This window comes from Odontomachus brunneus, unplaced genomic scaffold, assembly GCF_010583005.1.
Source record: "Odontomachus brunneus isolate Ranch 3 - 2012 unplaced genomic scaffold, Obru_v1 Obru_scaffold_177, whole genome shotgun sequence".
Classification (NCBI taxonomy): Eukaryota; Metazoa; Arthropoda; class Insecta; order Hymenoptera; family Formicidae; genus Odontomachus; species Odontomachus brunneus.
Window position 1 is genome coordinate 522,548 of NW_022639627.1, and position 14,733 is coordinate 537,280.

Consider the following 14,733-nt stretch of genomic DNA (forward strand, 5'->3'; position numbering starts at 1 on the left):
TCTCTCTCTCTCTCTCTCTCTCTCTCTCTCTCTCTCTCTCTCTCTCTCTCTCTCTCTCTCTCTCTCTACCTACCTGTTTAATTATCTATTTCTCTACCTTACCTATCTAACTATCTATCTCTATTTTACTCTCATAATATCCCCGTAGATTTAATTTGTGTTTACAATCTGCACCTCTCTATCCGAAAACCCGCAAGTCACACGTTACAACATTTGACACGTTATATTTTTTGTGTTGCTAGTACGTTCTCGATCTCTTGCACTGTGCATAATTTTCCCCTTATCGCTGCATGCGGCACATTTACAAACGAATCGTGTGTATGGCTTCCATAGGCAGCAACGATTTTAGTGCGCAGCTTAAAAAGAAAATACATAAAGTCGCGTTGGGGAGGAGAGGGGAGGGAGGGGGGCCGAGTCGGAGCGAGCGATTAATCGTGTCTCTTCTTTTGCGATAGAGGGTCAGTGGGGCACAACGACGGACAAGCCGCCTAGCCTGAAATTAATTCTAAAGGTAGGAGGCAGCAGCGGGACGCCTGAGCACGGTAACGAGTCACCGAGTCAGGCCACGATGCTGTCGCAGGATTACCAGCAACAGTTGGGCAACTATTCCGTTGCCCAGGGGGACACGGAGTATGACAGATATATGGGCCACAAGAAACTCAAGAAGAAAAAGAAGAAGAAAGACAAACGGCACAAGCACCATCACAAAGATAAAAAGAGACGGAGGGAGGAGTCGAGTCAGGAGTCGGTCGGCGATGCTGACGAGAATCTTGCCGAGGTGCCGAAAAAAATCCCCAATCACCAGCTATTACCTCCTAGGCCACCGTCCGGCGGCGAGTTGCGAGTTGGCAGTATAAGCTCATTGTCGCCACATCGTGAGCCCAGGACGTGTGTCCTTAGGAAGATCGCGGAGCGTACGCCGCTTCAGAGACTGTTGGAGCATCTTTTGAGATCAATGGAAAAGCGCGACCCGCAGCAGTTCTTCGCCTGGCCGGTCACGGACAGCATCGCGCCCGGTTACTCTCAGATCATTACTAATCCTATGGACTTCAGCACCATCAAGCAAAAGATAGACGACAACAGCTATCAGAATTTGAACGAATTCGTGGACGATTTCAAGCTCATGTGCGACAACGCCATGACCTACAATCATCCCGATACTATCTACTATAAAGCGGCGAAGAAGTTGCTGCACGTCGGCCTGAAAATGGTCTTGCCAGAGAAGCTGCGGCAGCTCAGGCCGGTCCTAACATACATGCACGATATCTCGAAGGAAGAACTCGGCTTCGAGTTGGGCACTGAGGATCCTAATAACCCGGATGCCCCGGTAACGGAGGAACAGATCGAGCGGGAGCGCGAGCAAGAAGAACGTAACGAGGAGGCCGAGGAGCTAAGGAAAGAGAATCAGAGGAAGATGAGATTAGCCAGTTTAGGCAAGTTCGAGGCGATACCGGACGACTTGACGCCGGAGGAGATACTGAAGCAGGCGAGAGGGGCTGCGAAAGCAGCGGCGGAGAAACTAAGTCTGAAGAGGCTCAACTCGAAGATGGGTTTCCTCCGACAGAAGAAGGACGGCACCACCAGTCTGCAGATTATCGTACCCGGCGACGGCATCATCCCAGGCACCAATCAGAGACCCGTGTCGCTAGGGCAACTGATAGGGAAGTTAAATCACGGCACGGGAGCGTTGGCCGGATTCCGCGAGGATCGCAGGAACATGTCGAAGCCGGTGAAATCCCTGTACTACGGCGCGTTCGGTTCATACGCCCCTAACTATGACTCGACGTTCGCGAATCTCACCAAGGAGGAGACAGACCTCGTGTATCAGACCTACGGCGACGAGACTGCGGTGCAGTACGCGGAGTCGATCTTGGATTTTGCCAAGGACTGTGATTATACGTTAACTATGGTCGATGATCTACTGGACATTCTCACGGGCGGCGACCACAGGAAGACGAAGAAGTTCCTCGAGGAAAAGCGAAGACTGAAGGAAGAGGAGGAAAAGATTCGGCATCTGCTGGAGAAGCCTAATCAGGATGTAAATCGTAACATTCCGTCTCTGGAGAAGGTTAAGGTCGACATCGAGCAGCTGAAAACACTCTCGGAGCTCGGCATCGACGTTAACTTCTTGGAGAATTTAGGTAATTATCGACCTAACAAAACTTTTCTGCCTCAAGTTTATTAAAAAAACTAAACACGACCGAGTCCTCTTTACTGATCTATCTAATATGTTCGACTCATTTTCGAAATTTCCGCAGTTTAAATATTTTTCCTACTAATATCAGCGCGATGTCATATTTACGCGAACGTACCGAGTTAGTAATCGCACATAATGCGTTATTTTCAGAAGAGGAGTTGAAATACACCGAAGAACGCGCCGCTCTTCAGAATCGTTTGGACGACACCTCGCAGATGTTGGGACGGCTGAAGCAAGTCCAGCACGAACGTCTGTCGGCGCCACCGCCGGCGCATCTGTCTAACGTTTCTAAGGCGACGGAGGCTGAGGTAATGCTAGCCGAGAAGATTACCGACAACCTTGCCGACATAGCGAAGAAACTGCCACCCTCCGCAATAGCACCGGTCGACGGTCTGCGCAGAGCGATGGGCATCGCGCCGTTGGGAGGCGGGCCAGAGCCCATGGAGGTCGAGCCGATCACGCATAACCCCACGATCGTCACCGACAATTCATTATTACCGCCGAGCAACGGCAATCCGGTGCTGTCCAACCTGTTGCCGGCGCCGTCGCCGATACAGAGCGCGAGTCTCCTCAGCCCGACCAGTCAGCAGAGTCAGAGTATCGGTATCGTCGGCGGCGCGAACCAGCCGCCGATTCAGATACAGATCGGCATGGCGCACAATCAAACGCCGCCGTCTCTGCTGAGCGCGACGGAACCGTCCGGTGTTACCGACCTCGAATCCGAACTGCGCGAGTTCTTGGAGAGCGACCCCACGCTGGGACACTCGCCGCTTCACGACGACAAAACGTTAGAAGATATCTTATCCGAGTCTTAGTGCGCGTGTGTGTATGCGTATGAATGTGCATTTGTGTGCGTATGCTGTGATTCGAGTGTTTTGGAATATAAATTAAGCAATATAGACTATGTAAGCTCTGTACATTTTATTACTTACACCTTTATTTCTCAAGTACGGCTAATAAATCGAACATTGCGCTGTATCTCCTGTATCTCTGTGTTCGATCGCTTTTATTTTATTGTGCGGGATAAACGCGATAAATTGAATCTCAAGTTGTACCGGTAATCAGTTCTCCCAGTTTTCTTTTCTATATGTCTATTATGTTGGTACAAAAGATTCGTCGAATTAAATAGGAAATGAAATTATCCAAAGTTCGAATTGAATTAAATTTTTACGAATGAAATGGATACTTTTCTTTTAGATACACCTAACTAGGATCCAAACTTCGACATTTTAATAGGAAAAATAAGAAGTTTTTTACACCAACCTAACATTTTTACGTGTAAAATATTTTATGGTAGAATTTAATATGTATACACGCGCGAAAAAATATGATCTCATTTTTAGCAGAATCTTATTTATGGCCTCATAAGAGGAATTTTCTAAAACCAGCTGGAAAATAGAATATTTTCTGAGCTATTTTCTGCAATATTTTCATATTCTGAGCAAAAACTGAAAGAGTATTCTTCTAACAAAGTGGACATTAATCGGAAATTTACCAGATATTATTCTAATTTTTTTCCTTTTGAATTAAAAGGTTGTATAGATGGTCAAAAAGGGAAGAAATATTTCAGAAGTTACTCAAGCCTATATAAGATAAAAGTATTCAATCAGGACTATCTAATCGTGGGCATTTTTATTGTCTTGGTCTTTAAATACGAATATTTAAGACTCCTGGCTAGTCACCGCGGCCATATTGGTTGATGACGTCAGAAGCGAGAAATTGCACCCGAATTTTGCGCTCGATCATTGAAAAATAAAAAGATATGTTAACAAAGCGACATTTGCAATCGTTCCTACACACTCGTAAAATGCTCCGGATAGTGTTCATTTCCCGAAATAACCTTTACAACACTGCTAAATATATGTGTGAAAGTCGGCTTATTTTGACAGGAGATCAGCTATGAGACGGTGCGGAATATGATAGAATAAGTATTATTATAGTTAAAATATTATAAAAAACAATATCCGGAGTATTTTGACACTTCCGCAATTGTGTTATGTGTGATATGTAAGCACTACAGTCAGTAATAACGCCGTGATTCGGACGGAAAAATTTACGTGGCTATTACACACATGCACACACATACACACATACATACATAATTCGCTTTATACATACGATGAACGAAATTCTTATTCCTATCACTGATGGATGTGTCGCCACCGTCAACGCGGACTTCTCGCCTGATTAACTCGTTATTGGAGTTAACGACAGTTTTGTTATCGAGCTTTTGTATACTGTAGAAAAGCTGCGCAACGATAACGAAACTCTCGTTAACGCCAATAACGAGTTACAGAATCCTAACACAGGAGCCTTAAACTTTCAGCATAGATAAAACAATAGCATACACAAACATAAATTGAATATCCACATTTATTTTATGTTTTAAAAATTTAAATATTCATGTTTAAAGATCAAAACAATAAGAATGCCCAGAATCAGATATACACGTTCATTGATACCTTTACTTCGTATTGTCGTTAAGGATGCGTTTCTCAGGAAAGTGGCTCTTGCGTCACACGATATCGGTCTAATGAAATTTACGACGCGCACCACATTATTGGGACGCCTCTTCCCTATTTACGTGGCGCAGCATCACAATGAGGAAGAGCGCGTAAAAGAAAGGCCGCTATCGATTATTGATAAGTGCAGTCGTTGCCGCAGCTGCTGCATTCTGTGTGCCGAAGCACAACGACAATACGGAGCGCTCCGGCACACCGGGACGAGCCCCTCGATCCAGTCGAAAACGGAATCAATCGCGGTGCGCTCGATGGGGCGGATAATGCACTCGAATACACGCGTGCGTTGTATCGCGATAGATAAGGACACGGATGCGGCTATACGCCGAGTTTGAAGGAGATTAATACGCGATTCAGTCCGAAATCCCGAGCTCTCCGGATTATTCGATAGCACGGAAGCTCCGAGTGCTTCCGCGAGAATCGGCGCCACGATAAACTTGAGATACAATCTTAAACCTCCACCTATCGGCCTTCAATCTTGCCACTTGCCTCTCGTATTCGACAGGAGGGAGAGGGGAAGGGGGATTACTTCATTTTCGCAGAGTCGGAGGAGCGCGCAGCGATTTAACGACTTGTCGGAGGCGCGCGAGTAACGCGCGAGTAATCTCTTTCTATATCCAATAATCTCTTTTTCGCTAAGTTTGAATTAATTTAACGACTAAAAGAGAAGGGGAGAGAGAAGAAGCGTAATTTATTACGCGCTTTGGAACGAATCTGCCTAAAATATAATTATCTGCCAGAGTGTAATTATATATTTAGGTAGTAATTGATATATAAAATTTAAAGACTTGGATTGGTATCCTATTGAGTACGTAGACATGTAGACACAGATTGCGTGCGTGGAAGACAAATTTGCAGCAGAGGATAAGGTGTTTTATAACATGTCACTGAATTGAAGCTGGAAATTAAAGAACAGCAAAACCAGATGCAAACCAACAGTGCCAAAAAGAGAAAACTGCAAGTTCAGAATATTACATGCATATACAGGGTGTCTCACACTCTCCTCCGGGCATTTTGTGGGGATGTAGAACAGGTTGAGGTGAACATAAAAATCCTATACCGTTTTGCGATATTCGCAATAATTATCGAGATATTAATTGTAGAAAATTTGTGAATGCAGGATATGATAAATGAGTTATAATAGCGACGACTGCCGTCGTGTACTTATACTTTAGGTCAAATTGAATAAAAAAGTCCTCTACCATTTTGCAAATAATCACATAGATTTTTAATTATTAATTGAAGAAGATGAGTGCATTATCACGCAAAATCGTGCAATAATCTTCTTCAATTAATAATTAAAAATCTATGTGATTATTTGCAAAATGGTAGAGGACTTTTTTGTTCAATTTGACCTAAAGTATAAGTACACGACGGCAGTCGTCGCTACTATAACTATTTACCATATTCTGCATGATCATTTACAAGTTTTCTACAATTAATATCTCGATAATTGTGAATGTCGCAAAATGGTATAGGACTGTTATGTTCATCTCAACCTGTTCTACGTCCCCACAAAATGCCCGGAGGAGAGTGTGAGACACCCTGTAGATGTAGAGAGAGAGGAGGGGCAGGGGGATGGAGAGAAAGAGAAGGAAAAAAAAAGAGAACTAATAACGGGAGGTAAATCTCATGTTTTCGTTCGAAAATACCTCATATCGCGAGCTAATTGAAGCGTGCGTTCGCGATAGAATACGGCGATTATATTAGCCCATTCGTGCCGGGAAACATCGCCATCATCAATAGCATTTTGCTGTGCAATAATAGTGTGTTCGCGTAGGAGAGAAACGCGCGCCAGCCTGACAGACCTGTTTCGCGGCACCGCACTCGTTGCGTGGTCGGGAATGCTTGTCCCGATAATAGGATTACGCCGTGAATGCGGGAGTTCATTCCGGGCGATCGGAAGTACTCCCCGCCGTCGCCGGGCTCTCGTATCGGCTTAACGACAAGTTCGCCGTCGTCACGAATGAGTCGTTACCAACGGCGCTGAGTGCGCCGCAATCGACGACAAACTCGCAGCGAATACCAATTGACCGTGAACCATCCTCCTTTCCTGCTTTTGTACGTTAAATACTTTACGTGCGACAAATCGCCGGACAGAACGATTTTATCTCTGTTTCATTTATCCTTTTCACAGATGTGAAACGCGTTGTGACACACATCGTCGGCTTAGATTTATGTGTCGGCGATATTTGTAAGATAAAATAGTTTTCAACCGAATTCACACTATACAACATATGTTGATTATATAATTACATTGCTTTCTTATTAATCAATGTTAAAGTTATTTCATATTATATTTGCTTTAATAGTTATATGGGGCGCTCTGCAAGTCACGAAGGGATCTGAAAATTTGATGTCTGCTTTATATATTGAATAATTCAGGGCTCCTTAAAATACTCCGCTAACTAACTTTCGCCAGATCTTCATGGCCCTTAAGCGACCCATATTGTCGGGTCATAACAATACTGTGGTTTTTCTCAATGAATAATTGAAATGTTCGAAGACGAGTTTGAGCCTTTGGCGAGAAGTAACACGGAGGTGTTCGGAACACATTTGTGCCGAGTTAATCTGCAGCATATGCGAGACTCACTTTGTCACGCTGGAATCTCTAAAGCGTCTGAAGTTCGCATAACAGTTGGACACTGCGCGCGCGCTGACAAGTTAATTAAGCCACATTCCGTTGTTTCGAAAATGCGGCCGACGTGTAAATGACATGTTCGCGCAGCCTTCACACGGCTACCTGTCCGTTCGTTTGTTCGTTCGTTCATCCGCTCGTACAATGCCAGAGAAAAAAAGAGACAGAGAGAGAGAGAGTTTTTATTTTAGGTCGTCCGCATTGATTTCTTCTAAAATTATGAACCAGCAAGAAGTGTCTGGTAAAGATACAATTTGTGTACGTCGCGCGGCGACGAGTTTCTGGCGATGCGCGATTAAATTCGATTAATATTATTCCGATATCTCATCCGATTACGATATTACGGATCTCTGTGAAGTTCCAACAATCTTCGTCGGACTCGACCGAGAATGGGTGATTTCGTATTTGAATTAATCCTTCGATTAAAGTTTCACTCGCGCTCCGCTCCTCCGAATTTCATTTTCATAATACGGGATATTTGATAATGCGCGTCCGACGAAATGTGAGTCTTTATATTCCCGAAATTTCTTAGACTGAACTTTTGTTCGATAAAAAGAGTGACAGCCGACCTACCTCGAATCCGAGTAATTTTTCGCTTATGTAAACTGAATTCTTCGCTCTCAATCGTTCAGTGAGTATTTTCATTCGAAATTGAAATCTGATGTACTCTCCACCGTCACGGAATATATTCACACTGATCGAAACACTCGCTATGCAGACAGAATCCATTTCAAGCTTGAGTAAAACAATTACTCTCGCTTCGAGCGAAAATACTTTTCGCTCGCTTTGAGCGAGATTCTACTCTAAGAAACTTATTATTCCGTTTCTTTCGACGAGAAGAGCAATCGGAGACCCGACGAGTAAAAAAGTTTCACCGATTTTGGAGATAAACACACGGGAAAAAAAGATTTGCTAATATATGTATAACTAAAAATATTAATTGCAGGAGCAAATTTTCTTGCTTTCACAGTAAAAGTTATTTAGTTGTGATAGCTAAAAGATTTGCTAATATATGTATAACTAAAAATATTAATTGCAGGAGCAAATTTTCTTGCTTTCACAGTAAAAGTTATTTAGTTGTGATAGCTAAAAGATTTGCTAATATATATATTAGCAAATGTTTTAGTTATCACAACTAAATAACTTTTACTATGCTCCTGCAGCTAATATTATCCATATATTAGCAAATCTTTTCTTTTCCGTGCGTATTGCCGATTTGGCACTCGTCGAGTCGTCGCGAGACAATGCTTTTCTCGACGAGGCTTGACGATAATTTCCAATCGCTTGGGATCTGCGATTCCGTTTGTGCACACGCGTGTTTACTTTCTATAAGCTGTGAGACGCGAATGTTCCGTGTTACGCGCGTGCTCCATGTGCGGTCGCCTGGTAAATGGAGTTCGTGTCCGATTTGCATTTGCACGTGTTGATTATCGCGGTTGCGACGTGTCGGGAGGTTTTCGTCGTTCTGAGGGCCCACGGGAGAAATTGCCGCTTTTCCATATCGGCAAGATGAGGGAGAGCGACCCTTCCTTTACACCACGCCTTTACTTTCCTTTACGTTTTATCCCGCGACGCCGTACTTTATTTCACCCGCGAGAAGTGAATAGGATCAAAAGGACGCGATGACTCTTCGAGGATAAATTTTAGAAATGAACCGAAATTTAGAGTGCAAAGTGTCTTACAGTGTACAAATATCGTGATGATCCCTTATCGAGTGGTTCTTCGTCTCACCGCGAACGTTCGAAAAATCATCGTATTCTCAAGAGCATTTTGTAGTAAAAATTGCTATGGAATTTTCCAACTGAGGAATAAATCGACATTTTGCGGTGATCGACTATCCTTTCATTTCATATAACCGTGAGAACAAATATCTGAGAAATAATAAATCTTTATTCATGGTGGATACTAATAACATAATTAAATCTAGATTCTAGCAATATCTGCGAGCAAATATTCATACCAAAATATTAAATTTATTCGTACGAATTATTAATATATCGGGAAACTGAATAATTTCGTCTTCAATTTTATGGGCAAAATATGACGAAGCTTTTGCACCGGCATAATTCTGCACTAGTACTGCTGAATCTGACCCTAAGATTCGAAGATAATAAATTTGAATTCACGCTTTGATCAGTACGTACAAAAAAAGAAAAGAATATCGATTTCTGACGTCCGAGGAGCATCTTTGTGCATCTTAATTATTCGAGATTTAAATCTAAATTCTCTTGTTCAATTAGAGTAACGGCATTTTAGGAAAATATGTATTTTCCCATTTGAAAGAAGTTCCTTTTCGATGAAAAAATATATACAGGGTGATTGCGCTTACATACAGATCAGTAAATTTAACTGGCAGGCGCGTGTAGACGGTCCCAGTAGACCTTGACGGAATTCCCACTTGGAATGTAAACTTCATAGGAAAGAAAGTGCGCAATTGCGTCAATGCTTACTGAAAGCGCGCGCGAAGGGAATTACAGTATATTTTCTCCGTGTACACTCTCGATTGATTTTTACCTACGCTATTTTGAATCAGCGATGTTAAAGTGTATTTTGCCTCGACGAAGGTATTTGATGTATCCTGCCAGAATAGACAAGAAATAATTACAGTTACCCGTAAATTTGCACGATCGACAAGAATTTGTTTCACGCGGCGAGAAATTTACGGATGTAGGTTATCGCGAGAATTTCTCGATACTTGAGTAATGCGAGTGCATTCGAAGCTCCGTCGGTGAATATTCCGACAATATTAAATCCACGGACAGACCACGAGTTATAAAATATTCGCCGCTTCGGTCTGCCGAAGAGCAGAGCCGTTCAATTTATCGACGCGTCGTTATGAACGATCTCTCTTATTGCCGAGATGTGCGAGCTACGTTTGCGAGCGATTCGTTAAGAAGGAGACTCGTGATTATCGCGGCACCTGCCGCGGAACGTTCGCATCAGTGAAAATTAGTTATATTTTACCGCACGGGCTACTCTTCGAGTGATCTCATTAGGGGATTGAGAGTAATGAATTAGTTACACGTGAGAAGTCTCTGTCGCGCTGCACTGGTAGACATGAATAATTTAACGCGCGCTACATTTGTCACGCGGCCGATTAAATTCCATTTCACTCCCTCATTTAGGCGCCGCTTAAATATATCGCGGCAAAAAAGTCGCCAATTATTCAAGGCACTTTCTGTCGTATCTGTGCGACACATAGTATTATTACGATGTGTGTTAATCGTTTAAGCGGGATCTATTCTCGGAGAAACTTCAAATCGATCTCTGTCTCTTCGCAGACAAGCTTCTTTCAAAACGTAAAATGTCGAATAATTAAGATGCACAAATACTCCTCGGACCTCAGAAATCGATATTCTTTTCTTTTTTTGTATGTATTGATCAAAGCGTGAATTCAAATCCATTGTCTTCGAATCTTAGGACCAGATTCAACAGTAGTAGTGCAGTATTATGCCGGTGCAAAAGCTTCGTCGTATTTTGCCCATAAAATTGAAGACGAAATTACTCAGTTTCCCGATACATTAATAATTTGTACGAGTGAAATAAATAATATTGCGGTATGAATAATATTTGCTCGCAGATATTGCTAGAATCATGTTACTGTAAATTTTCTAAATGTTTTCTTAATTTTCTATCAAATGCAAAAAAATAGCGATAAATTTCACATTTGCACTGAATTGCGACATTTAGAATTCTATTTGGACAAGCAAAATATTTTTCTGAGTGTAGCAATTGACATTAAGACATCCTTAAAATTCTAACACTGCAAAAAACGTTTCAAGTACAGAGAGAATGAAGAATAAAGACAACACGAAGACTGGAGTTTGCAAACAAAAATGTTTATTCTCAGCCACGCTAACGTGATCGTATTATGGACTATCGCGGTAACGATGTGGCACGCCACGAAGATTCGGTATTTACGAATGGACGAAGTTGCTGGAGTATTTCACGGGGATTTGCGCGAGTCGTAAACGTATCGACGGAAGTCCGATAATTAAGACCCGGGCTGACGGTAACAACAACGCGTCGCTCAAAGTGGCGGCTTAGCGAGTCGGACGATTAGGTGCGTTAATTACAACACGGCGTATCACCGCGAACGCGACGCTTCATTTTAATCTCGTTCAGCTCGCCCGCGCGAGCCCAGCCTCGTGGAGAATCAATTAAAATCAAACGGAAATCGGATCTAGCGTCGCGACCCGTTGTACAACATCCGATTGGACGCTAATTTTAAATCGTCCTCTCGTCGAACGGACAAATTACGCGTTTCGGCCGCGCTACTTTTTTTAAATTGGCTGACCGTACGTGGTGAGTTCCTACCACCAACAAAGGACACGCAACCGTGACCCTCCTTTCCCTTCTATTTTAATATGGTTTGAATATATTGTAGTCCAGATGAAAGTAAGAGACGCGTATCTCTTTGTAAGGGCTCAATCACGGTTTCAGAGGGTAAGCATACGGTCTAATAAAAAATCGAGGCTTTTATGTCTCAGTAAATATTTTCAAAATAGTGAGAGATAAGAGAAAAATATTTCAAACTTTGAATTTTAAAAATGTTTAAAATTTTAAAATGTTTAAAAATGTTTAAAAATATTTAAAATTTTGAATTTTATTACATTTTATTTATACATGGAGAGAATTTTGTAATAGAAATTACTGTGGAATTTTCTAGCCGAGGAATAGATCGATATTCCGCAGCAATTGATTATGCTTTTATCTCATATATTGAGAGAAAATATATCAGAGAAATAAGAAATATTTATTCACACACAGTGTTATATATATAATTAAATCTTTAATTTCTTTTATTTAAATCAAAATTACTTAAATATAAATTCTCTTAAAATTTAAATAGAATAAATTTTTGGTTCCATGAGAAGTTAAAATCTTAAGAAAATATATATTTTTATATTTAAAAAATATTATATATATATATATATATATATATATATATTAGCATAAATAAATATATTATTAGTAAGCTTATTAATATCGCGAATAAATGTTCTTTATTTCTAAGATATTTTCCCTTTCAAGTATGTAATATTCATATTTTAGGAACTGAAGTATGCTATTAAAAAATTTGCTACGTTCCTAACATTTACAATTTTCTCAATAAAATAAAGGTTTCTGACAGTCTATTTCTGCATCAGAACATATAATAAAATTGAAAATAATTTCTATGAAAAAAAATAGAAAAGCTATAATTTTTGCAAATGTACACGAAAATCTTGTTCTAGTGCTGCGGTGGATAGACCGATAGTCTCATTTACGGCGACGATTGCTTTTATTCAACGTTGCTACGATTACCTGATATCGATAATAGGATTGAGATCAATGTCAGAAATACGTCGATGTAAAGAGGGTAAGTACCGGCATCTCGGAGTGTAAGAGTATTTTAAGCAATTCTGCCGAAGAGACATAATCCTCCGGAGAGCAGGGCTCACTGGTATCTATATCATCTCAGTAGGAATCCTCTTCCGACATAATCATCTGAAAGTGGTCTCTCTGTGTTTACTGGTGACAAATAAACAGCGCGTTTTCCATTCTCCCGGGTTTTGTAGCGACGAAAATTGAACTTGCGAAAATTGTTGTGGTTTCAATAGCCGGTCTGAAACCTCCTTCGCAGAAGCACGCGAGTTATTTCCCCGTGCCAGCCCTTCGGGACGGAGAAAACCCAACGGGGAGAAAGCTCTTTCTCCGTTTTCACCATCGCATCGCGCCAGGTCGAAGTTTTCGTAAAACGAGCAATCATATTCTCGTTACGGCGAAGAAGATTGTACGGCTCTCTCTCTCTCTCTCTCTCTTGTTTGCGCAGCCGGGACGTAGGTGAGTGCGCCCTGAAAATTTCTATAAACTCCATTCGCGCGCCGTCTGCGTTCAGTAATACGCGAAAGTGTTGCTTTATCCACCGGTATCTGTATGTATTCCCTTGAAAAGGACCGCACACCTGCTCAGTTCGATGCCTCAGGCCTGCTTGTTATAGTATAAAATATATAATGCACGAGAGAGATACACAAATATGCGAATAATAGATTACTGCAGAATTTTGGAACTGAGGAATAAATTGATTATTCAGTAATTAATTATTCTTTTATTTCATACGTGTTATTTATGTTTTAGGAACTAAAGTATGCACGAAAAAAACGTTTGATTGAACTAACCAAATTTCTGATGGAATATTAATGGATCAGAACATTCCAAACAAGTTACCAAAATCCTGTTCAAGTTAGCCAGAAATCTTGTTAACTGGAGTTCTGGTAACTTTGACCGCAATTTCCAATTTGTTCGTATCTCGCTAGAAATTTGATTAATCCCACAAAACTTTTCTCTCCGTGCGCTATTAAATTAAATATTTATTATGTTTCTAGCGGAATCGACAATGTTCCTTAGCAAGATAGACCTTAGCAAGATAGACCGACACTCTATTTCCCTGCGCTACTAGAAACGTAATAGATTTGAAAAGAATATACATAAAAGCAAAACCATAATATTCTTTCCATACTGAAACAATTGCGTTTTTTCTTTCTTTAATTTCAAAGAAAATGATGGAATGATGGAACGAAAATGGATTTTCATTATTAAAATTATTGTGCTCAAAGATATTTTTTACAATTTCTTGGATTTGTTGATGAATAAATATAGCTGCCATAGCTGTCGATGTAGACCGCGTTCTGCGTGTTTATTTAGGTGACCAAACTTAGGTGATCCCGAATTTTTTCGAGTGCTATTCGGGATACCGATTTGTCATCATTTCAATGATTGTCAAATAATTTTCGGATCTTTTTATCCCCCTCCCCCCGCTTCACATATTTATGAAGTGTCCCGAATTCAGGGCTGGGAAATCTGGTCACCTTATTTCAGATTAAAGGGTGCCTGATGAGTATTTATGAATTCCACTCCAATTCACACCGCAACAAAGGGAAAGAGGTCGTTATCACCGAAATCCTTCTAACACTGTGCAGAAAATTCTCGCCGATATTTTTGAAAGAGACAGAGAAAATTGCAAGAATTGCAGAAAACTCTTCCCTCGCCACATGACTCTCGCGACAATGAACATCGAGAAAGCGGACATTTGCGCGGTTACATACTGGTCGGTTTTATGTTCCCAAAATCCGATGGCACGTCTCGCGCGATATCCCGTTCTTCGAGGACGCCTTTAGTTCCTAATTTTATCGGGAAATCTTGTCGATCGCGGCGGTGAATATTAGATTTACGTCCAATTGCAGGGGTAATCGACGTTGATCGGTCATTACGTAAATATTATTCCGCGGGGAACTTTTCTTATCGGAGAAAGAATATTTCAGAAATTCACATGAATGTGTTTCCGGGTGGAAGCTACCCGGCGCCGGAGGCAAGCAGGAATTTTCACGGGATGGGGG

General features: G+C 41.4%; 1 protein-coding gene across 4 annotated transcripts in view; it reads left to right on the top strand.

Annotated features, from left to right (window-relative positions):
• The window catches only part of LOC116851548 (bromodomain-containing protein 7), a 7,135-nt gene extending 3,759 nt beyond the window's left edge, over positions 1-3,376 (top strand). For all 4 annotated transcript variants that reach the window (XM_032831058.1, XM_032831054.1, XM_032831057.1 and 1 more), the window contains 2 exons: positions 456-2,141; positions 2,348-3,376. In XM_032831058.1, coding sequence (XP_032686949.1) covers positions 569-2,141; positions 2,348-3,012 — 2,238 coding nt within the window. In that variant the 5' untranslated portion in view covers positions 456-568 and the 3' untranslated portion in view covers positions 3,013-3,376. The remainder of the gene's footprint in view (positions 1-455; positions 2,142-2,347) is intronic.
• The last annotated feature ends 11,357 nt before the right edge of the window (positions 3,377-14,733 follow it).